The sequence below is a fragment of the Eublepharis macularius genome, chromosome 4 (genome assembly GCF_028583425.1).
Source record: "Eublepharis macularius isolate TG4126 chromosome 4, MPM_Emac_v1.0, whole genome shotgun sequence".
Classification (NCBI taxonomy): domain Eukaryota; kingdom Metazoa; phylum Chordata; class Lepidosauria; order Squamata; family Eublepharidae; genus Eublepharis; species Eublepharis macularius.
Genome location: NC_072793.1, coordinates 14,664,022 through 14,688,367, shown reverse-complemented (window position 1 = coordinate 14,688,367; position 24,346 = coordinate 14,664,022). Strand labels below are relative to the sequence as shown.

Sequence of the window (24,346 nt, the reverse complement as noted above, 5' to 3'; positions counted from 1 at the left end):
TGTTTCTCATACATAAGAATGCCTTTTGGCTCTCAGCCAGTATATCCATCTTTGAGTTCTATCTCTAACTTAGAATCATAGAATCGTAGGGTTGGAAGGGACCTCTGTAATACTAAAATAGAAGAAAGTTTAGAAGCTAAAACGAGTGCAAGTAAAACATACAAAACAAGCAAGCATAAGATCAAAACATTTGATCAAACTACTTTAAAATGTTTATAATTAAAATAGAATGCAGGCGCCAAAGCTTTAATACAAATTTTCAGAGCTGCTGAAATATACTTAACAGCTATTTTACTTATAGAAAACAGTAGGTTGTATGCTATTAATGTGTGGTCTATGACCGTAATAAAGATTGACTGACTGACTTATAGAAAACAAAGATATTTATGCTTTTCAATTCCATAAATATGCTCACAGTGTTATAAATGATGTACTTTATATTGTTAAATAAATTTTAAAAAATTAGGATCGACAGGAAGTATTGCATATAAGTATTGCATTACCCCCCCAAATTTTTGTTTTCTTTTTTGATTTTTTTCCTGGGGCTTTAACATTTCCAGAAATTTTGCATCTCTGCTTTTTTCCAAAATACATATATGTTTGGGTGCTCAGGAATATTTAAAAGCAAGTGCAAATCCTGTTTGGAGAAATGATAAGCTTACTGGCTGAGAAACCTTTATATCCCAATGCCTCACTTAACCCAAATGTTCACTGTATAACAGTCACAAATAAAACGCTCTCAGAACAACCTTCCTCACAGACTTGATGTGAAGATAAAATGGTTCATCTACAGTCTTTGGTGCTGACCCATATCGGGGACTGTGCTTGCGCAGGCCAACCACTCAGAACAGGACTTTTCTCATCTTAAAGGCCATTGGGGGGGGGCGACCGCCCCCGCAACCGCTCCGAGCTGGTTCTTCCTGCTGAAACGGTCACGTGATCAGGGAGGTTGCCTCCTTCTTCCCCAGTTTGTTTTTTGCTGCTGTGAAAAATGGATGTCTCAACAGCTCTCTTAGCCTCTATCAGCTCAGTTTGCTTGGTATTTGTAAATAGTTGTCTGTTACTTAATAGTTGTAGTTTTAGATAGTTTTAGGTACTCTTGTTAAAAAAAATTGTTTGAGAGGAGAGTGTTGTAGAGATTGTGGGAGCTTTTTGCATTCGCACCCACTAGTTTGCTTATCCCGATTCCCAAAGAGCTGTAATGGTGGACAAATTGCTGTTTAAAAAGTGTGCACCGTGTGGCACTAAGATGGACAAAACGGACAGAAATTTGCTATGCCTTGCCAGCTTTTCACCCCCAAAGCAAGAGGGGATCGTGCCTCCCTATTGAAAGCAATGCTGTGGAAGAAGGCTAGGTCAAGTGCCAGTAGCCCAGTAGTGAAGGTATCTGCCCCGGTGGAGCACATGGCTGAACCGCCAGCATGGGAGTTGGCATCGACGTCGGACCCGATACCCTATTGGACTCAACTGTTTGGAAAGAACTTGTAGAGCTTCATCAGGAAAGCTTTAAACTCTCAATGGGGATTTCATTGAAGAAGTGATAACAGCGGGGGCCCACCTGGGTAGGACAGATCAAATAAAGGTTCAAGGCTACAAGTGCCTATATACCAATGCGTGAAGTATGGGTAACAAGAAGGAAGAGCTTGAGCTTCTCTTGCAAACAGAGGGCTACGATATAGTAGGAATTACTGAGACTTGGTGGGATGATTCCCGTGACTGGAATGTAGTAGTGGATGGGTACGAGTTGTTCAAGAAAAAACGGAAGGGTAGAAGAGGAGGCAGAGTGGCATTGCATGTGAAGAAAGGGCTTGATTGTCAGGAAGTTCTGGAGAATGTGGTTGAAGCCCAGTGGAAAGTATATGGATGGAAATAAGGGGAGGAAGGACAAAGGGTATTGTTGTTGGAGTCTGCTACAGACTGCCTGACCAGGGAGAGGAAATGGATGCTGCCCTCCTTGAACAGATAGGTAGAGTATCCAGACATCAGAACCTTATAATTATGGGTGACTTCAACTTCTCCTATGTGTGCTGGGAGACAAGCTCAACAAAATGACAAGACTCACACAACTTCCTGTCCTGCCTGGCGGATAACTTCCTTTTTCAAATGGTGGAGGAAGCTACAGGGGGCTCGGCCATACTAGACTTAATATTAACCAACAGGGAAGAATTGGTGGATGGGGTGGTGGGGACCTTAGGGGGAAGTGACCACATCCTCCTTTAATTCCAGTTGCGGTTGGGGGGGGCAAGGAAGTTCATAGCCAGACTCGTAGGTTAGATTTTCATAGGTCCGACTTCAATGAACTCAGAGGCTTGATGAGAGTCATTCCATGGGGGAGTGTGCTGGAAGGGAAAGTAGCGAGTGAAGGGTGGGCTCTTCTCAAACATGAGCTTTTGCAAGCTCAAGCTCTCACTATTCTAGCAAGATGGAAACATGGTAAGGGCTCCAAGAAACTGATGTGGATGAACAGAGAGCTCCAGAATAAGCTAAGGGAGAAAAGGGAAATGTTCAGGAAATGGAGAGAAGGACAGACCTCTAAAGAGGAGTATATGAGAGTTACCAGGTACTGCAGATCAGCCATCAGAGAAGCCAAAGCTCAGTATGAACTGGGTCTGGCCAGGGGAGCTCACTACAATAAGAAAAAATTCTTAAGATATGTGAGAAGCAAACACAAGGTAAAAGAGGCAGTTGGACCACTGTTGGGAGTGGAAGGAGAAACTCTGATAGAGGACAGAAAAAAACAGACAGGCTTAATGATTTCTTTGCTTCTGTTTTGTCCCCGAAGAACTCGAGCCCACCTAGAGATGGTAGAAGACATGACAGGACATGTCTATTGGCTAGTTGACATTGACAGAGAGGTTGTGGAGAGGCACCTAGCTGCACTGGATGAATACAAATCCCCTGGGCCGGATGGTGTGCACCCATGAGTGCTCAAAGAACTTTCTAGAGAACTTGCAGAGCCTCTATCCTTCATCTTCAAGGCCCCCTGCAGGATTGGAGATGTGCCAGAAGATTGGAGAAGAGCGAATATTATCCCAATCTTTAAGAAAGGGAAGAAGGATGACCTGGGAAACTACAGGCCGGTCAGTCTGACTTCTGTTGCTGGAACGATATTAGAGCTGATTTTAAAGGGATCCGTCTTTAAGCATCTGAAGGACCGCTTAGTGATCCGGGGAAGTCAACATGGTTTTGTCCCCAACAGATCTTGTCAGACCAACCTGGTTTCTTTCTTTGATCGAGTGACGAGCTTAGTGGATTGTGGGAACTCTGTCAACATAAGCTTTTGATAAGGTTCCCCATGTCAAGAAAGGCTAATGTTTTTTTAAAAGCTTAGAAAATAATCAAAAATAGCTTATATGAATTTTGTAGGCCACTGATTAATGATGGATATCCTCTCTGTAGGGAATTCCAAATTTTTCCTACCTCAGAATCCATTATGGTGCCCACCAACATGTTTTCTGGTGCCTGGTTGCTTCTTGAGTCTTAGGAGAAGCAAATCCAAATGATTTTATGGATAGTTATATGAAATCATGTTTTATTGTGTTTTAAATGATGTGATTTCCCCTGAGCCTGTTCGGCAGGGAGGGCAGAATAGAAGTGGGGATCGTCTCTCCACATATGTACCCCAGAGAGCATTAAGATCCACAAATAAGAACTTGCTGGTTGTCCCTGGCCCCAGGGAGGCCTGGCTGGCCTCGACCAGGGCCAGGGCTTTTTCAGTCCTGGCCCCAACTAGGTGGAACTCTCTGTCAAAAGACACCCGGGCCCGCCAAGACCTTATGTCCTTTTGGCGGGCCTGTAAGATGATGTAGTTCCACCAGGCATATGGTTGAGGCCAGTCTTTGACTTTCTGATTGTTTAGGAGCCTTTCTACTGGTCTCTCACCGGGGGGGGGGCGACAAAGTCATCTGCCCCCCTATAAGCGCAGTCACCAGAATATTATCAAATTATGGCCCCCATCCATTCCCCTCGGTTTGTTTATGGTATGATTGGTGAAACTGGAGGCGGCCGCCATCTGATATGCTGTTATGTATGTATATATAATATCAGGGGTCATTTCGTAGAAAAAGAGCTGGAGTAACTCATTAACATAACACATTAGCATAACTCATTAGCATATGCCACACCCCTTGCCATCACCAGAAGTGTGTCATTAGCATAACTGATTTGCATATGCCACACCCCCTGACATCACCTATCCTGGCTGTTTTGGACCCAATCCTGGCCATTTAGGGCAAAAATTGGGCCCTAAATGGCAAAAAGGGGCTGAAAATGTCCAGAAAGGGGCCCAAAATGGTCAGGACCAGGCAGCTACTGAGTGGGAGAGTGATCCACCACCCATCAGAGGCCTGATCCAGGCCGTTTCGGCCCCAATCCAGGCTGAAACAGGCCCAAAATAGCCGAGAGTCTGGTAGGTGGGGCCACCTGGCATGTGATGTCTTTGGGGAACTGCTAGAACTGCGTTCCTGTGCATTCCCCCCTCGAAATGAGCCCTGTATAATATATACATATATTCACTGCTCATTGAGCATTTTATTTTACCATGCCCTGAGCCTGTTTGTAGGAGGGCGGGCTAAAAATAGAATTAATAAATAAATGATAAATAAAAATAAATAAATAAAATTTTAAAAATAAAAAAGTATAGTGCCTGGTTGCTTCTTGAGTCTTAGGGGAGGGGAATCCTAAGAAAGATTGAAAACAAACAAAAAAATCTTTTGGTCACTTCCTATCAGCTGACCAATTAGCAAACTGCTGAGATCTTCCTGATCCAGTGTATCATAGCTGTGCACCCTCAGCTTGATCTTTCTTCTTACATCTCTTGGCAAACTTTATCTGTGGGATCAGACTGAGCCGTTTATTTGGAAATGAAACTGAACAGTCTGTCTTCTCTGAAGCAAGGAGATGATCCTGCCTACTTATAGCAGCAACTGTGGTGGTGGTGCCTTCTAACCTTTCTTAAAATTCCAAAAGTGCCCACATGCTCAACAAGGTTGGTGGCCCTTGCATATGAAGTATCCATTCTTGTTTTTATGTAGTAAACCAAAGCAGGTTGTTAAGAATCATATGCAAATAATACAAAAGAGAGAGAACAGTTGGGTCACTAATCCAGACATATCAAAAAAAGGGATTTTGAAAGTTTTAAAATAAGCATATTCTTCTTTGGGCTTGGTTCAGTCAGTCTGTGATTAAACCTGTTCATGCAGAGCAACTGGATCGTTCTCTGGATTTAAGGGAACCTGGGAATAGTTCTTGATTTCCCCCCCCCCCATGAAATAATCAGGTCCTTTGCAAATGGCATAAAAATAGGATATAATTGCCCTGAAGGAATGGTACTTCTTGGTGTTTTATCCAATACTGTATTGATTAGGAGCCAGGTAAGGTGCTACTTTTGCCCCTAGAAAATCCTTGAAACCCTGTATTTTAAAAGGAAATGGGGAAATTACCCCCTGCCCCCATATAAAGTCCCAAATCATCTGTTGCTTCTTCTGCATGCTGTGTGGGAGGAAACACAATACAAGAATAACCTATCAAGCACTATCTACTTCGGAAGTATTTTGGCAAGATCCTCAGGGAAATCAATTAATACAATACATGAAGTCTTTCTTGATATACATGATGAAACACAGGCTTCAGCTCTGTCAATATAATTGGAATGAGATTAGTCATGTAATAAAACATCCTGGATCTCCTTAAAGCACTTAGATTTTTTTAACTCTTCAATACAGCTCCATATTTATTCATGTCTTCTTTACACAAAATATTATCCCACAATACTATAGCAACTTAAATTGCTTTAAACCATGTCTGTGCTCCTGTAATATACAGTTGTCACCCACTTCTGTGACTTTACTGTTTCTGATACGTTGCAAGACATTATAGATTATCTCACTTTATCTTCAGGTTTGTATTACCAACAAATGCTGAATAGTTTGGGGGAGGGGGTGTTAAAGAAATAAGTGAGAAGGATGCGTACAGAATCTGTTTCTGTTCTGGTGCATGACCACAGCACGGATCGTGTTCCTGCAGTACATTTTTCTTGGGTACAGTGTCACCATGGCTATAAGGTGACCTTGAACATTAAAAGTACGTTAGGCCAGTTCTGAAATAGAAGAGTACTCTTTGCATTTCTAGCAAGGTGCTAACTTTATGTGGAATTAATGTTGCAGTTACACATAATTAATTGAAGTAGTCATGCACCTTGCATTGTAACTTCTCATCGTTGAGGAACTTTTTCTGAATTAAGATTGGAAGCATATGTCGTTTATACATCTCATTATGTTTATCGATCCCAGATATGTTTGAAAATTGAAAGAATAACAAGTCCAATGGTCACTCCTGATCCGAGTCCTGATCCGAGTATTGCTCTTCTAATTTTATTTATTGGAAAACACAGTGTGTTGCATAATGATTTTAATCAGTTTGCTAGTGTTAGCACTCATGGAGAAAGTGCAGCGGTGGAAAGCAAACACGCCCCGATATGTGCGATACCAAAGACTAATGAATCAGTGGTAACTATGAATCAGTGGTATCAAAGACTAAGGATTGGATTGTTAATGAGAAACACCCACAAAATCAAGCTAGTCTTTCCCTTCAAAACAGGGTCTTTTCAACAAGTGGTATTTATTTCCTTTTAAGTCATAGTTCAGCAGGCAAAAAACCGCCACCTGTAATACAACAGTAATTTGGAAAGATATAGTCATGATTTAATTCAAATTATTCATACAAACTGAAAAACCACAATATTTTATTTGTTTAAGTTTTATACTTTGTTTGAATATTGTGAATCTTAACAATGATCTCAATTTTAATTACTTTTCGTTAATTTTATTGCTATATATCCTAAAACATTCTAATGAAAGTAGTTATAAAAAGTTTTTTTTCAGTGTGTTGGAAGAGTCGATCAGAGCAGCTCACACACTGTGTATCTGAAAATGATTGTAAAAGATGGAACCCAGTTTGCAGGTAGCTAGTCTAGAGATAACTGCTGCCGTACATTGCTGCATAGTCTAAAGCTGACCGTAAATTACCTATCTTTTTGCTTGTTACAAACTAAGGGACTGAAACATAGTAATAGTTACAAATCATTTTCCACTTTCCATTTTTTCTATATCAACTCCAACACCAAATTTTTTGAACTATTACATAAGCCTAGGTCAGAGAACAATGTACTGTGTAAATTGTCCCTTGATTAATAAAGAAATTGAAATAGTTAAAGATGTCTTATTCCTTGGCTTAATCATTAATCAAAGGAGAGACTGCAGCCAAGAAATCAGAAGGAGATTGAGACTTACAAGAGTAACCATGAAGAAACTGGAAAAGATCCTTAAAGATAAGGATATGTTGCTGGGAATCAAGATACAGTATTCCCCATTATTACGTATGGATGTGAAAGTTGGACAATGAAGAAAGTTGACAGGAAGAAAATTGATTCATTTGAAATGTGGTGCTGGAGGAGCATTTTATGGATGTCATGAACTGTTAAAAAGACAAATAAGTGGCTTCTAGTTCAAATCAAGCCTGAATTTCCCCTAGAAGCTAAAATAAAAAAAAACGGAGGCTATCATACTTTGGTCACATCACGAGAAGACAAAAATTGAAGGCAGTAGGAAAAGAGGAAAACCCAACATGAGATGGCTTGACTCAATGAAAGAAGCCATGACGTTTAGTTTGCAAGATCTGAACAAGGCTGTCAATCGTAGGACATTTTGGAGGTCATTAATTCATAGGGTCGCCATAATTTGGAAGCCACTTGATGGCATATAACATACACACATGATTAATCATAACTTTTTTGTTGAACTCATTACAATAAATTTCTTTTTACTGTAATTTTATCACTTCAAAATCTTTTCATTGCAAACAGCATTGAGGAATGAGTGTCTGATATACTGTTCCCAACATGTAGTACATCATATTTTATATAAATATCATAATCAACAAACATCTTAAAAAAGTGACTGCTATATCTCATGATGAGACATAGAAGCTTTTTTTAACAAGTTAGAGTATGATTTGAATATCATCTACCAATTAGTTCACAGGCTTAATTAGTTTTCAGTAGAGTTTCCACTCCAGGTTGGGAAATTCTTGGAGATTTTGAAGGTGGAGCCTGGAGAAGGGTGGGTTTGGGGAATGGAAGGACCTTGGTGGAGTATTATGCCATGGAGTCTATCTTCCAAGGCAAGCTCCAGGAGAACTAATCTGTGTTGCCTGGAGATCAGTTGTAATTCTGGGAGATAACAGCTACCACCTGCATCTAGTAATGAATGAATAAGTACACTGTATGAATTGTACAAATACTGGCAATTGACTTATACTGTATTAATTATATGAATGTTTATATAAGATTGTGTTGAAGTGGTTTGTCGTTAGGTGGTCTTGATTTTTCTTGTTTGTTACCACCTGGACGTTGGCAGGTCTAGTTTGAGCCATTTCATAATAGCTATCTGTATGCAAATGAATTAACTCTAATCATTTAATGAATTCGTAGTTACCTGAATATTTTCTTTTCTCTTTGTAGTTTGCTGCTTTGTTGTTCACAAGAGGTGCCATGAATTTGTTACCTTTTCATGTCCGGGGGCAGACAAGGGGCCTGATACGGATGTAAGTACATTGGATTTTGCCAATTCCTCTGTTCTGATTCATTGCTGAATTTGAAAATGATGGTGAATGTCAGCAACAGAGGGATCACCATGTTTTAATATATGAAAATGAAATTTCTTCCTTTTATGTACCTATCACAATTCATATTCAGCTTAGAAATAGGGAGTCATAATTAGACATGGGCACGAACGGAAACCCCCCCTGAACATGCTGTTAGTTGTTTGTTGTCATCCACGAACAACGAACATTAACAAAACTGACCTGTTACCGAACACGTTCTTTGATCGTTGTTCGTGGCCCTTTAAAGATCCCTTTAAACTATTAGCTGGCAGAGAATCCCCCAGCCCCCACCCCCCGCTGCCCCACCCCAGTGCCGCTGGGCTGCTGCAGCCCGGTGAGAGGGGCGAGGTCATTCCCCGTTCCTCTCGTGCCAGGAGAGCCGGCTCCACCGGGGTGCTGTGGCCCTAGTGCAAGAGGGGCAGGGAGAATCTCCATAGGATCCACTGGTCCCTCCCTTTCCTGTCATTTTCTCTGCACAGTGGAAAACACTGGACTGTCTGCTGGAAGCCACTTTGAGAGGTTAACTTACAAGCCAGAAGGAAAGCCAGAAGGAGTTCAGAGTTCAGAGAGTCTATGCCTATGTTGCCAGGGAAATTGATCGAAAGGCGCCAGACTGTCTGGCTTGACGAATGGCTGACAAACGCAACAAACGAGGCTTGCAAGGACCTCTTGTTCGTTTAGAATGGGGCCTCATGAACAGCTTGATCGCGAACAGCAGATTGTGTTGTTCGTGGCTTTTTTTTGTTCGTAATGCTGTTCGTGCCCATCTCTAGTCATAATATATGAACAAAAAAGAAAATAAGAGGAGGCAGAGAGAATAGAGACAAAACAAAAAGGTGGTGTGTGAAAATTATGCTCCTAAAGTCAGGTTTCATTAATATTAAAAGCAAATGATGATTTGTTATCAAATGAAACAGCATTAGATTGGGATTTTTAAGCAGAGGGTTCTCAATAATGTGAAAGACTCGACTTTTCAGTCTCCCTAATTCACTATTGATTTTAGCCTGTCACTGGATGCACATTGGCAATGAGGTTTCCATTGATTCACAATGACTTTTTACAATGAAAAGTGGAAGGTTGATTTGTGTCTGAATCTATATGTCTGAATGCAACAGGAGATGCCACTATTCTTAAAGCTTTCATACTTTTTCATTTTAAATATGCGCTTCCGCGATGACCAGCAGTTCTGTAGCTTATGCATTCAACAGATTTCGGTGAATACTGTTTATGAATTCAGTGTAAAAAAGCTTTTTTTGAACAATACTGTTTTAGGCTGCAGATATTGCATGGTCATGCTTTTTTCCCAGTTGTAGGGAGAGTATTCAGATATTGTGTACCAACCTTCCCATTGCTTGAAGTGCTGTGCTACCCTCTGCTGTGGCCTTCTTGGGGCACCTAGTTCGTCACTGTGGCAAACAATGTGGGGGACTAGTTGGATCTTTGGTCTCATAGACGTCACCACTATGTTGCTTTGCATATTATCTGTTGCTTTGAATATGTACTCCTGTATACTACCTGTACGTCATGTTATCTGATGTCGGTCCTAGAACTGATTGTGTTGTTTCAGCAATTCTTCAGCTCTGTATTGGAGCCTTGCTAATGCTACATCTTTGCAAAATCCTATGACATTGTTTGTGGAAATGTGTCAGGGTCTTGACATCCCCTGCCATACTTCAGGGGCTTGACAGTCCCCTCACCTGCTTGGTAAGAACCTAGGCCGAGGACCGAACTGTAATGAACATTGTGCTCTTATGTTAGAGACATCTGTGGATGTCTCCTCTGTCTCTGTCCTGTGAAAGCGTGCAGAGGAGGGGGGGGCCTCCTGACCTCTCTGCCTGTCTCCAGAGAAGAAGAACCATTGTCATGGATATGTAACCTTGGAACTTCTGAACTTCCTAAAACATCCTCTTTGCTCTCATCTTTAGTTGCTTTGCTTTTGCTTACATATATACCGTAGAAATACTACAATTCTGATAGTAAATTTTTAAATTTTTTTAATGAACTCTAAAGTGCAAAGTGCAAAGTGCTAATAGTGTGCAATCTCGATAAATAGTAGTAAGTCACTTTCAATACCAAACTATCAATAAGCCAGCATAGTCAGCCAACCTTTGAAAAAACGTTCAGCTCTATTCTTCTCAACATGATTGATGGTCGCTTCTACGAAAATAACATCTGTTGTTAAATTGAAGGAATATTTACTGATATATGACTCTTCACCAGTTGGACCTTTATACTACGGCTTATTGATTGTATTTATTGACTGTGTTGTATGTGTTGACTCTGCTGGCTTATTGATAGTTTGATATTGAAAGTGACTTACTACTATTTTTGTAAATACTCGAGATTGCACACTATTAGCACTTTGCACCTTGCACTTTAAAATTCATAAAAATTTCTTTAAAATTTATTATCAGAATTGTAATATTTCTCCGGAGTAATTTGTGTGTTTAGGTTTCTGTTTCTGGAGTTGCCCCATTTTGTTTGGCTTTCCATATATACTGTAGCTATTGGGGGATGGAAAGTGAGAACCTCGACTAGGCTAGCAGCTGAGGCGGGGGTGAGAACTGGGCTGTACTTAGAATTCAATATAGACTTGGGGCTTGGCGCAGAATTTCATTCCTGGCAATGAACCTGTAATGAATTGCTGAACAAGTAGATTATCATTAAAGCTTTAACCAATGCAGTTCTGGACTCACGTAGTGAAGTTTTTGAAATCTGCCTGGCAGAACTTTACAAAATGTCTTTGACACTATTTGGAAATGTCCTTGTTGCTGTATGGAAATGTCCTTGATACTGATTGTACTAATCTCACACAATTTAATCCATCTTGAGTCTCAGTGAAAAAGGAGGACTATAAATGACATAAATAAATAAATCTAGAAAGCTGTTCTTATATTTATGTTCAGGTATTCATTTAGATAGAAATGTGCGGAAGGGTAGGGGATTATCCTCCAGCATCTATTGGCTCTCTATCCAGCCAATTGCACAGAGCCTATGCACATGTTTGTGGACTCCCATACGCCTGGCCCATTCTGTAATTTTTTTTTGTTGCAGTGGGTTGTACCTATAGGAGTTTCAGCCATTTGGGGATGTGTATGAAGGCTTGGTTTAATGGGGCTACTAAGCACACTACAGTGACATCCTTGCTGTCCTCTGTATGTTCATTTCTACTTGAAATAAGGCCTGAAGAAGGATTTGGGATCAGTGTACAAATAATCTACTTTATTCAGAGTTTACAGAGGATTAGATCTAGTTAATCTTGCATTAAAAGATTGCATACTAGTGTAATTTTTCAGGCAAGTCTTCATTATAATGCCCTCTGGTATAAATGTGTCCTTTGGACATTGGAAGAAGTCCTGTACAGTTTTGCAGACATGTCTACTAATGGTTACTTTCTGTGCTAGCTAACTAAAAGAGTCATGTTCAGAGTATGTATACCATGTGTCTGAGGAAAAAGGAAGCAGGATATTTTGTTTCAAATTAAGTCATACTTAGTTTAGTTTGTAATCTGTTCACCCTCTTTAACTGTATAATTGCTGTATAAACTGTTTGCCAATAAGCTTTAATTATTATTATTCATGCTTTGAAGTCACCATAGACAGTTATCAATCATTACCGAAGAACAGTTATTACAAATGAATCCCCCTCCCATCAGCTGAAAAAAGCGTCAGGCTTTGAAAGCAGCAACAGTTTGAAAAACTGTTGAAAAAGCTGCCAGCATTTAAAACAGTTTTTTTCAGCTGATGGGAGGGGAATCCCCTTCCTGTCAGTGGAAAAACCTGCCAGCTTTGAAAGCAGCAACACTTTTCTTGCAAGAAAAGTATTGCTGCTTTCAAATGCCCCACTCTTTTTTTCAGATGAGGGGAGGAGGAAGAGGGTTCCTCCTCCCTCTCCCCTCAGCTGAAAAAGCTGCTGCCATTTTAAAACAGTTTTTTTTTCCAGCTGATAAGAGGGGAATCCCCCTCCTGTCAGTGGAAAAAAACTGCTGGCTTCGAAAGCAGCAGCACTTGGGCTGACTGGGGAGGAAAGGGGTGGAGCCACCAGACATGTGATTACTTTCAAGAGGTGCTGGAATGCCGTTCCACTGCGTTCTGGCTGAAAAAAAGCCCTGGGACTCATCACAAATATATATTAGCATTGGATTTGAGATGAATGCTTTTATGCATGATTTGTAGACTTCGCTGGCCCAGTAGACAGTGATGATCATTGGCACAGATTACTTTAAACTGAATTAGACAAATTCATGAAAGATAGACCTGAAAAGATCCCACCCACTGCTTCCTGCTGTCTTTGCCTGAGAGGCACTAGGGGGATCAGTGCATGAGAGAGGGCTCTGGTTTTCCCTCTTTCTCAGGTAACAACCCTACTCAAGCTCTGCCCCTTTTTGTATACGTGTGGCTTCAGGCATAGATAGGGGCTACATGCATGTGGATGTGTGCGAACAGCTTCACACACTCCTTACTCTAGCCAGCTAACTATCTGTAGCCCAGTCAGGAATTTCTGGTCTGTGCATGGAAGGAGCATTTAGGTACCCTTAGACAATAGTGAGAGCTTTAAAAGAAAAATAAAAAAGAGTCCAGTAGCACCTTTAAGACTAACCAATTTTATTGTAGCATAAGCTTTCGAGAATCACGTTCTCTTCGTCAGATGCATGGAGGGCAGAAGGAAACTGGTCAAATATAGAGGAGGAGGGGGGAGGGGGGAGGGGGAGGAGGAGAGGGGGGATGTAAACAACTCCTTTGATATGGAGATGCAGACAGCTCCTTTTGGTGTGGGGATCAGTTTGTTTGTGTAAAGGTTCAAAGGAGTTTGCCGTGTTAGTCTCTAGTAGCAAAATCAAAAAGAGTTCAGCAGCACCACCTGGACTATCCAATTCCACTGCAGCACAAGCCTTCAATAACCACAGTCCTCCCCGCCAGATACATCTGACGAAGAGAACTGTGGTCCTCAAAAGCCCACGCCAGGTGCCACTGGACTCCCCCTGACCCCGCCTCTGTAAAGGAAATCAGTTACCTGTGATAATGAGATAACCATTCATAGTCCCTATTCAGGCCCAGCTTGACAGAGTCAAATTTGCATATGAATTCCAATTCAGCAGCTTCCCGTTGGATTTTGTTTTTGAAAGGTTTCCCTTGAACTACAGCGACCTTTAAGTCTTTGATGGAATGTCCTGGTAGATTGAAGTGTTCTCCCACTGGTTTCTGGACGTTGCCATTTCTAATGTCCGATTTGTGTCCATTTATTCTTTTGCGTAGAGGTTGGCTGGTTTGTCCAATGTACAGAGCAGAAGGACATTGTTGGCACATGAGGGCATATATCAGATTGGAGGATGAGCAGCTGTAAGAGCCAGAGACAGTGTAGTTGATGCCATTGGGTCCTGTAATTGTATTCCCTGGGTAGATATAGGGGCAGAGCTGGCATCTGGGTCTGTTGCAGGGCCTGGTACCCCTAAAGGTCTTAAAGGTGCTACTGGACTCTTTTTTATTTTGCTACTACAGACTAACATGGCTAACTCCTCTGGATCTATGACCATTAAAAGAAAAAAGATCTCTATTTGCTATTTATGAGCCCGCATGTGCCCTAGAAAACTATCATTGCAGGATGTTACAGAACCAAGAAGAGAAATAAAAACATATGACTAATTAAGTTGTACAGTCACTGGTATTAGCTTGGCATTCTCTTCCATGGAATGGACAGAAGCCTTCTGAAACCTTGAAAATTAGATGCTAGTCAAGACCAGACTTCATTTCATTTCCCCTCTTCCTAGTACTAGGCTTGCACACTTCTGACAGGGTTTCCAGACCTTTACACCCTTCCTATCCCAGCTGGGAAGGTTTTACTTTGATCTGTCATGAAACTGGGAGTGGATCCCGTGTGTACTGCTTTGTACGTTTATCCAAACAAAAAAGATGTGCATCCCAAAACTCAGGATATCCAAACAGCCATCTGTCTTGCCCCTTCCTGTCAGGTGGACAAATGGTCATCTCCATTCTGCCCATTTGTCTCCATAAACCAGAAATCTATTTGTCCTATTTGTCCTCTCAACCATAAATCTGAGGATTTTGTCGTTTTATTCCCTGGAAAGAATTTTTCCCTAACGTCCCTGAGTGTTAAAGTATCCTACATTTCCTTTCTCTTAATATTGTGTACCAACATCTAATAGCAAGGATAGTAAAATGAAACCTCCATGTTTAGAGGCACAACGCCAAACAGTGGAGCTAAAGAATGAGGCAGAGCTATTGCCTTACATTCTTTGGCCTTCCCTGAAACGTGGTTAATAGCTCTTGGAAACAAGATGCTGTGAACTTAAATGGTCCTTGTTTTAGGTTTTTAGGAATCGCTCATCAAACGTATTCATGAGAAGTGAAACTTTAAATTGAAATATTGACCACAAAACCACGCAAGGTGGATCAGATTAAAAAAATTGGGACTCAGGCTATGGAGAAACATCTCTCTCCCTAACCCTTTTGTTTTTTGTTTTAAAAAAATCTATTTATTTGTGTGCTTTCCTGTAATTTATTTCTTCCATCTACTCTGAGATTTACGCACATAGTAATAGGCAAGAGGAGAGGATTGGATCATGAGGAGGAAGAACGAATTAGACTCAGAGTGTTGGGCTTATTTAACATGCAAAAAAAGTTACACTCAGTTTGTTTGTGCAATGGACTTATTGTTAAATCAATAAACAATTCACATCAAAACAAAGGAGAATAAGATCAGATTCTTGGACAGTAATGTGCAGGAGTCAGTAGTGCGCACCAAAATGTATGCTTGAATTTTTTCACAACTATTTCCCAACATAAAAACAGTGTTGTTTTTTTAAAAAAATACCCAGTAAAGAAGAAACAGATTTCAGTGGTTTAGAGTTCCTTTTCTCTGTTAAAATTAATGAAAAACTTCCATAGTTAATGTGGAGATGAAGTTGAGCTATAACTGTAAGGAAGTAAAACAGGTTATTTCCCTAAAACCAGGGCTTTTTTTCTGGGCAAAGAGGTGGTGGAACTCAGTGGTGGAACTCAGGACCGCACAATGATGTCACTTTCGGTCAGCTGGAACAAGAGGGGAGTTTAAAGTTTAAATCGCCCTTGGTGAAAATGGTCACATGGCCGGTGGCCCCGCCCCCTGATCTCCAGACAGAGAGCAATCTACACTCCCCTCTGTCTGGAGATCAGGGGGCAGGGCTACCGGCCATGTGACCATTTTCAAGAGGTGCTGGAACTCCATTCCAGCGTGTTCCAGCTGAAAAAAAGCCCTGCCTAAAACCATTATATTTGGTATATGACAGATTTCAGGTGGGAGGGGTAAGCTGTGTTTCGTTGCATCATACTTAAGAATGCTGTGACATCTTAAAGATTGGGGGATTTATGGTAAGATAAGCTTAAAAGGATAAGAGCCTAATTCACAAGACACATAAAGTATTAGCCTCAGATGGAGATGTGCATGTGTGCAGAGACACATGCAGAGAAAACGAAAAAAATTGGCCCCACTGTTTACAATATTTCCTATAACCATACATACAGATATGTTTCACACCGTGGCCAGTCAGATACCTAAGAAGTCCTACAAGTAGGCCACAGAGGACAAAGTATCTCACTAATGTTACATAGACTTAACAGATTTATTATGGTGTAGTCTTTTGTGGACACAACCCTTTTCCTCAGCTGCATAAAATAGGTTATAGCCTCTAAAAGTTTGTCACAATAAACCAGTTAGGCTTTTTTAGTTCTTCAATCGTCTTGATGATGTACATGATCACAGTGCAAAAAGAATGAAGTAATAAATTCCATCTAAATATAGTTGCAAGGCCAAGTCTTTCCCATGCATACAAAAGCCCTAACAGATAACTGACCCTCACATAACCCCAACCATTCCTACATGTAATAGCGTCAAGACATTGTGCTTCAGTACTAACCCCCCCCAGATCCTCAAACAAGCAACTTATCAACAAAAACAAATACTACAAGAGATGTTCTTTGCTTTCCAGGAAAATATCTTTAAGTCCTTGAGGAGGACAGGACTAGAGATGGGCATAGAACAACAACAAAAAAAGAACCAAGAGGTTCGTGGTTCGTGAGTTCCGCGAACCACGGAACTGGACCAGTTACAAACCGGTTCGTGGTTCGTGGGGTTTAAATGCCCCTTTCTGGCCATAACAGTGGCAGGGGAAGGAGCATTTAACAGTTTAAAGGGCCCTTTCCTGCCTTGCAAGTGGCAGGTCCCTTTAAACTATCAGCTGGCAGGCAGCAGGGGATTTACTGCCCCTGTAAACACGACCCAACGAATCAGTATACAATTCATGGAAGTTCCGTGAAAAGGAGCTTCCATGAACCCTGGTTCACGAACCCCAAACCAGCCTGGTTCGTGGGGTTTTTTGGGGTCGTATTTAGGTTTGTGCCCATCTCTAGACAGGACAGCAGCTGACCTCCCAAATCTGACTTCTCCTGTTTTTCTTAATAATGTGCAAATCAATTATGTTTGCCGTAACCATGGAGAAGTCTGAAGTAAGAGCACAAGTACATTTCTTTGTAAAGAACAGGAACAAGTGACGGTAACAATCACACCTGTACAGTGGGCCTCTTGAAGGCCCCGCCCCCAACATTTTGCTCACTCTGGCAAGGTGCCATGGAGATTGAAGGGGTTCAAAAAAAGTTCATAATAGTACAGGTATTGTTGTTTATGGGAAAGTCAAAAGCTCATTTGTACATATTCACCTCCATGTATGTAAAGAGGCTCTCTGGATCGAAGCTGTATAGGCTCACGCCATAGCTACATATGCTTGAGCTGTGAATGGAGTCCTGCTGGCGATATGGGGTCTCTCCTCTTTCCCATTCTACCACCACTCCTGAGTGTTGGGGGATCTTCTAGATTAGATAACATGCAGTGGGAAGGGGGAAATGGTAAAAATTGGGGCTATCCACTTGCATGAGGGGAGTGCTTTTTGCTCGCTCAAGGGCATCTCTAAGATAAAGGCCATAGACCACATATCCTTCCCCCCCCCACAGTATCACCTTCTAAATAATTTTGTTTGAAATGGGTCAAATAATATTTAATTCAACAATGTCATCAAATATACCTGAAATTAGGCACACTTCTTTGATTTTTTTGTTCAAAGTTGTCTTCTGGCAAGTGGTTTTATTATAGATATAGTTTCCAGATAATACAAAGATAAACTTAGATACATTTGTTAAAGTTCAAGTTGCAATGCTGTGGAGGAGGAGGATGGGGGAAAATATAATTTTAGCTCATGCTACAGTTGGTAGAATCACTCAAATTTCCACAGCAATTCATTAGTGCAGTGTTTAACTTGTGAATTGGGTCAACTGATTACTTCCCATTGTAAGGGGATATGTTCTATATAATGCCGTCCCAGGAAATTATATTTATAACTAATAAATGCATTTAAGGCTGTATTTCAGTCCGCTTAATCAACAGGCTTTTGATGAACACAGAGCAGAAAGTATCATTAATCCTTTGAAAATGAGAGTGACCTTTTTGTACAGAAACTAACTTTATGAGAGATTGTTGGAGAAAACAGTGTGTGTTCTAGATAAAGTCTCTCTCGCTGTTGTTTTCATTTTAAAGAAGAATGCATTTGTCAGTGTAGCCAGGTGATACATTGATATTTTCTTAATTAAAAACATCCAAATCCTGAAGACTGTGTGGAATGGCAGTTATATAATTTGGGTTATTCAATACCTTGGAAAGGTATTTTTCTTCAGACCTATCAGAGGTCCAGCAGGTCATTATTTATAGTGAAATAGCCACATATTTGGCAACTAAAGTACAACCACATGAAGTCAGGTTCATACGACAAGCTAACAGTTTTAGCAATTTTAGTTATTATATCTTGGAAGCAGGGCTTTTTTTCAGCTGGAACGCGGTGGTGTGGAGTTCTGGAACCTCTTGAAAATGGTCACATGGCTGGTGGCCCTGCCTCCTGATCTCCAGACAGAGGGGAGTTCATTGCCCTCTGCACCGCTGGAGCGGTGCGGAGGGCAATGAACTCCCCTCTGTCTGGAGATCAGGGGGCGCGGCCACCAGCCATGTGACCATTTTCTCCAAGGGCCACCCACTGAGTTCCACCACCTCTTTTCCCAGAAAAAAAGCCCTGCTTGGAAGAATGCCACAGAGTCACTATAATCATGTAGAGTTTTGTCATACACAAATGTTTCCCTCTATGTGGTTTGATTTTGGGTGGCAATCACATGGTTGTTTTTGTCTAGAACAAATTCTAGGGAGAATTCTGCACATTAGCACACTGTATGTTGGCAACATCTTTTGGTATAATCTCTTGGCCTTTTGACATCTTAAATTGCACTATATGCAGGCTGTTTCTGGGATTTTAAAGCAGTGGAGGTTCATAAATATCTAATGGTCTATAAAGATCTAATATGCCTCAATTCCATTTCAAATTGCATGAAAAAGACATTTTTCCTGTCACTGAAAGATAAGCAGCTATTATATGTTTATAAAGTACACACTGGCTTCAGAAAGCGATAAATTGCATTGTGCAGTTGAATGATTTAAGATCTGCTTACAGGAACAATGAATTCTGAAGTCAACCATGTGACCCACATTATTTTGTTGCAATCTAATCTAGACCTAGATTTAAGTGCAAAATTTCATGATGATCAAGCGGGTAAGTGAAGCATCTCAAGTACTAGGATTTTATGATTATTAGGACATATGTTTAGGGGGCATAATGAAGTGTTATAAATAATGGAAGAACAGAATGTATAGGGAAGTTATAAAATACAACGTATTTCTAGCATTTCATTTTTTAAGTTGCTTAAGGTTATAGCTGAGGACTAAATACATTTAGCAAAAGTGGAAATATTTGCAATGAAAAGGATAGCTGGTAGATGTATTGTCGAAGGCTTTCATGGCCGGAGAACGATGGTTGTTGTGGGTTTTCCGGGCTGTATTGCCGTGGTCTTGGCATTGTAGTTCCTGACGTTTCGCCAGCAGCTGTGGCTGGCATCTTCAGAGGTGTAGCACCAAAAGACAGTGTCACTGTGACACTGAGAAATCTCTGTCTTTTGGTGCTACACCTCTGAAGATGCCAGCCACAGCTGCTGGCGAAACGTCAGGAACTACAATGCCAAGACCACGGCAATGCAGCCCGGAAAACCCACAACAACCATCGATAGCTGGTAGCTTGCAAAAGGTTCAGACCAGTGGCATTTTCCTTAAGTCACTTTGCTTAGGCACTGAGTATTTCCCCTGGGTTATTTGTCCCAAAACTCAGTGCTTTTGGGAAGTATTGATCTTGAGACACTGATTATATCTCGGGACACTGAGTATTTCCCCTGAGTTATTTGTCCCAACATCAGTGCTTTTGGGAAGTGGGCTGTTTTTTCCTGCTTCCACACAGCATCATAATGCAAAACCTGGATGGCTGCCATGTGGGTGAGAAAGTTTGGATTTTCCTGATCCTGCTCGCAGAGCAAGCATTTTCCCAACAGCTATTTCTTTTCACTATCACTGGTGCTTTCGCCTTTTCTTTTATAATGATTGAATAGGAGCCCCGTGGCACAGAGTGATAAGCTGCAGTACTGCAGCCCAAGCTCTGCTCACGACCTGAGTTCGATCCTGGCAGAAGCCGGGTTCAGGTAACCAGATCAAGGTTGACTCAGCCTTCTATCCTTCTGAGGTCGGTAAAATGAGTACCCTGTTTCCTGGGGGTAAAGTGTAGATGACTGGGGAAGGCAATGGCAAACCACCCCGTAACAAAGTCTGCCAAGAAAACGTCGTGATGCGACGCCCCCCCATGGGTCAGTAATGACTTGGTGCTTGCACAGGTGACTACCTTTACCTTTTACCTAATATTGATACACCATTAAACCAACATGTGTATCATTGAGGAACCTTGAATTCACAATTTAATTTTTTTTAGCCTCTTTCATTGTGGAGCTATAAGGGAAAAGGTAGATCTCTGCAAGGAAAGGGGCAAGAGACTTACCTGATAATTCAGAATGCTTGATACGTATATTGCTATAAAGTATACTAATATAATACTATTCACTCACGGTTTTAAACAAGTATTGGGGAAACATGCTGTGTGGAAGCCCTGTTGCTGCTGTGGTTTATTAGCATCTGCAGCAGTAACAGGGAAACTACATAAGCCTGTCACTGTGTGGAAAACACCAATGTTAAGTTAGTATGGATTATACAGCAGGATGTGTATTCATAGGTAAGCCCAAGCATGTAGCTTTGGAAATAAAAAGAGGGCAGGCGTGAAACGTGTGCTCGTTTCCCATTACTTACTCTCATCATTAGTTCGTGTTTCCTTCTGGGCCCATTTCATGTGACCTCTTTTTATTGTATTTTTTATATAATTTAAGTGAAACGTCTCATATGTTGAATTGAAAACTGCTGTTAGCTGCCAACAACCTTTGGACGGGTTGGGATATAATGGCCAGGTTGCCTGGAAATAGGATTTCATTTTACATTTTAAAAATATGAATTTACACACAGTAAGCAAACTAAGAATTATTATTCCATGCTTCCTTTTTAGTAGAAGGCAAGAAGAATGACAGCACACTTTGCAAGTTAACTTTCTGTATACAAAAGAACACACATTCATTCAGAGGTAGCTTTCCTTACTGTGAAACCAGTTTCTATTGAGTAGAAAACTCATTAAAATACCGCTGCCCAAGTGAAATTTGCTCATTAAGATTGCTGTCTCCAAAATCTCCTTTTTAAGAGGAAGCATTCCAAAATCTGTTGAAATTCAGCTGTCTCAGTAAGCCTGTGGGAATTGAAGAATAAAAGGTTACAAGGATCAACAGACAGTCATACACAGCATGCATTCTGTTAGGCATCTTTACAAAAGAAATGCTAATCTTGCTCTGGACACCAGGAACATACACCGTATTAAAGTCTGAAACCTTTGCTGAGCCATCCTCCTTAATATGAATGAAACAGTATGTTATCAATCTGCAGTCCTCCCCATCTGTTTTCAGAAATGCACTGAAACCATTAAAAATGCCTTTATGCTTCCAACAGCAACCATCTTTGCATTGCCATGAGCAGATCACTTCCGTGTCACATATGAAAATAGCCGGAGATTTCAGTTAGTGTCAGGTCTTGCCAGGTAACTCCCCAAGCACTTCACTGCATCACTCAGGTATATGAGTTAAAGATATTTCATTAAAGAAGAATACCAGTATCAAGATGGTCAGACAGCATCATTGGCTGAAGTGATGCAAGGTAACAAAGCAAGGTTAATTATAGGACAAAGTCCCCACCCCCCAGTGGGAAAGAAAGTCCATTAGGGAGCCAGGAGAGAGGGGAGGAGGGAAAGGATGAGCTCTGCTCAGTCTCTTAGGAGGTTGGTGCAGTCTCTGCTGTAACTTCAAGGTCATGTTCTCAGGCCAGCCTGGAAATGGTAACAAAAACACCTGCAAGATAAGCAGCTAGCAACCAGTCAGCAAAACAGGTTCCCTCTGCATGTTCTCAGAGGTACACTACACACTGCAGCAAGGAATCCATAACACATGACAGATATGCTGGAGGCATATCTGACAGTTTTAAAAAGCTGCTTTTAAAACTACAAATGTTGACTGATTAGTAAAAAGAAGCTATATTTACTCCCCCCTCCCTTATATTCTCCCTAGGTTAGATGTTGGTGTTCTTTGAAACACATGGTTCCCTTTCCTTTGATATGAACAAATAGACTTTTTTAAAAAAAAAATCCTTGAACTTGGTTTGAAAACTCAGTTGAAAACTTGGTTGGAAAGTATCAGAAAGTAATTAATTTTTTCATTTTCATTTGCTTCATTTAATAGGTTGAAGGAAACTGATTTGAGTTGGTTAATGCTTCTGTGCCATGTTTGTAGCTGTATCGTGGAATTAAAGTCCATTCTCATTTATTCTATATACAGTTTTCCTAAACCATTCTGTGAGATCACAGAAATTTCTTTTGGATTCTTCAGTGTTGTTATAGCACTAAAACCAGTCTTCCAAAGTAATTGCTGTATCTGGGTTCTGCAGAGCTGCTGATTTCTTCAAGGAGCTGCTTTTAATCTGTGGGTTTTGTTTTTCTTTAGAGACTGAGCCGTATCAGAAACTGCTTCTGAGATTGTTTTGAAAACATTCTTGCACTGGAGGATGCTGTTGGTGAACCACCATGAAAGACACCTGAATTCACAGAACTGGTTGCACAGATTTTTGGAATTGGCCCCTGTCTCTTAATCTCAGTAGACCACTGAGTTTATGGAAGGTGATACTATTACACGTACTCAAACTGTGTATGTGTGTTATGTGCCATCAAGTCGCCTTTGGCGACCCTATGAATGAAAAATCTTCAAAACATCCTATCATTAACAGACTTGCTCAGATCTTGCAAACTGGAGGGTGTGGCTTCTTTTATTGAGTCAAGTCATCTTGTTTTAGGTCTTCCTCTTTTCCTACTGCCTTCCACTTTTTCTAGTATTATTGACTTTTCCAGAGAACCTTGTCTTCTCATAATGTAACCAAAGTATGATAGCCTCAGTTTTGTCATTTTAGCTTCTAGGGAGAATTCAGGCTTGATTTGATCTAGAACCCATTTATTTGTCTTTTTGGCTGTCCATGGTATCCACAAAACTCTCCTCCAGCATCACATTTCAAATGAATCAATTTTCTTCCTGTCAGCTTTCATCACTGTCCAACTTTCACATCCATACATAGTAATAGAGAATCCCATCGTCTGGATTATCTTGATCTTGGTTCCCAGAGAGACACCTTTATCTTTAAGGATCTTATCTAGTTCCCTCACAGCTGCTCTTCCAAGTCTCAATTTCCTTCTGAAGGTTCAGTTATTCGTCTTTCCGGTCTCCGAAATGTTCCGTGTGTGTATTAAGTGCCAGTAAGTTGCCTCTGACCTATGGCAACTCTATGAAGGAAAGACCTCCAAAATGTCCTATCATTAACACACATGCTCAGATCCTGCAAACTGGAGGATGTAGCTTCTTTTATTGAGTCAATCTATCTCGTTTGAGGTCTTCCTCTTTTCCTTCTGCCTTCCACTTTTCCTAGTATTATTAACTTTTCCAGAGGGTCTTCTCATGATGTGACCAAAGTATGATAGCCTTAGTTTTGTCATTTTAGCTTCTAGGGAGAATTAAGGCTTGATTTGATCTAGAACCTGCTTATTTGTCTTTTTGGCCATCCATGTTATCTGCAAAACTCTCCTCCAGCACCACATTTCAACTGAATCAATTTTTTTCCTGTCAGCTTTCTTCACTGTCCAACTTTCACATCCTTACATATCAATGGGGAATACCATAGTTTGGATTATCTTTATCTTGGTTCCTAGAGAGACATCTTTATCTTTAAGGATCTTCTCTAGCTCCCTCACAGCTGCTTTTCCAAGTCTCTGTCTCCTTCTGATTTCCTCATTGCAGTCTCCCTGTTGGTTGATGATTGAGCCAAGGAATAGAAAATCTTGGACAATTTCAGTTTCCTCTTTGTCAATTTTAATATTGTGTAACTCCTCAGTAGTCATTACTTTTGTGTTCTTGATGTTCAGCTGTAATCCTGCTTTGGCGCTTTCTCCTTTAACTTTCATTAGTAGTCATTTCAAGTCTTCATAGTTTTCTGCCAGTAACGGGGTGTCATCTGCATATCTCACATTGTTAATGTTCCTTCCACCAATTTTTACTCCAGCTTCTTCTAGATTTAATCCATCTTTCCTTACAAT

General features: G+C 40.8%; 1 protein-coding gene across 1 annotated transcript in view; it reads left to right on the top strand.

Moving 5' to 3' along the window:
- PRKCA (protein kinase C alpha) overlaps window positions 1-24,346 on the top strand; it is a 333,406-nt gene that overhangs the window by 171,953 nt on the left and 137,107 nt on the right. The window contains exon 3 of the mRNA XM_054976872.1: window positions 8,519-8,601. Within this exon, the coding sequence (XP_054832847.1) occupies window positions 8,519-8,601 (83 nt within the window). The remainder of the gene's footprint in view (window positions 1-8,518; window positions 8,602-24,346) is intronic.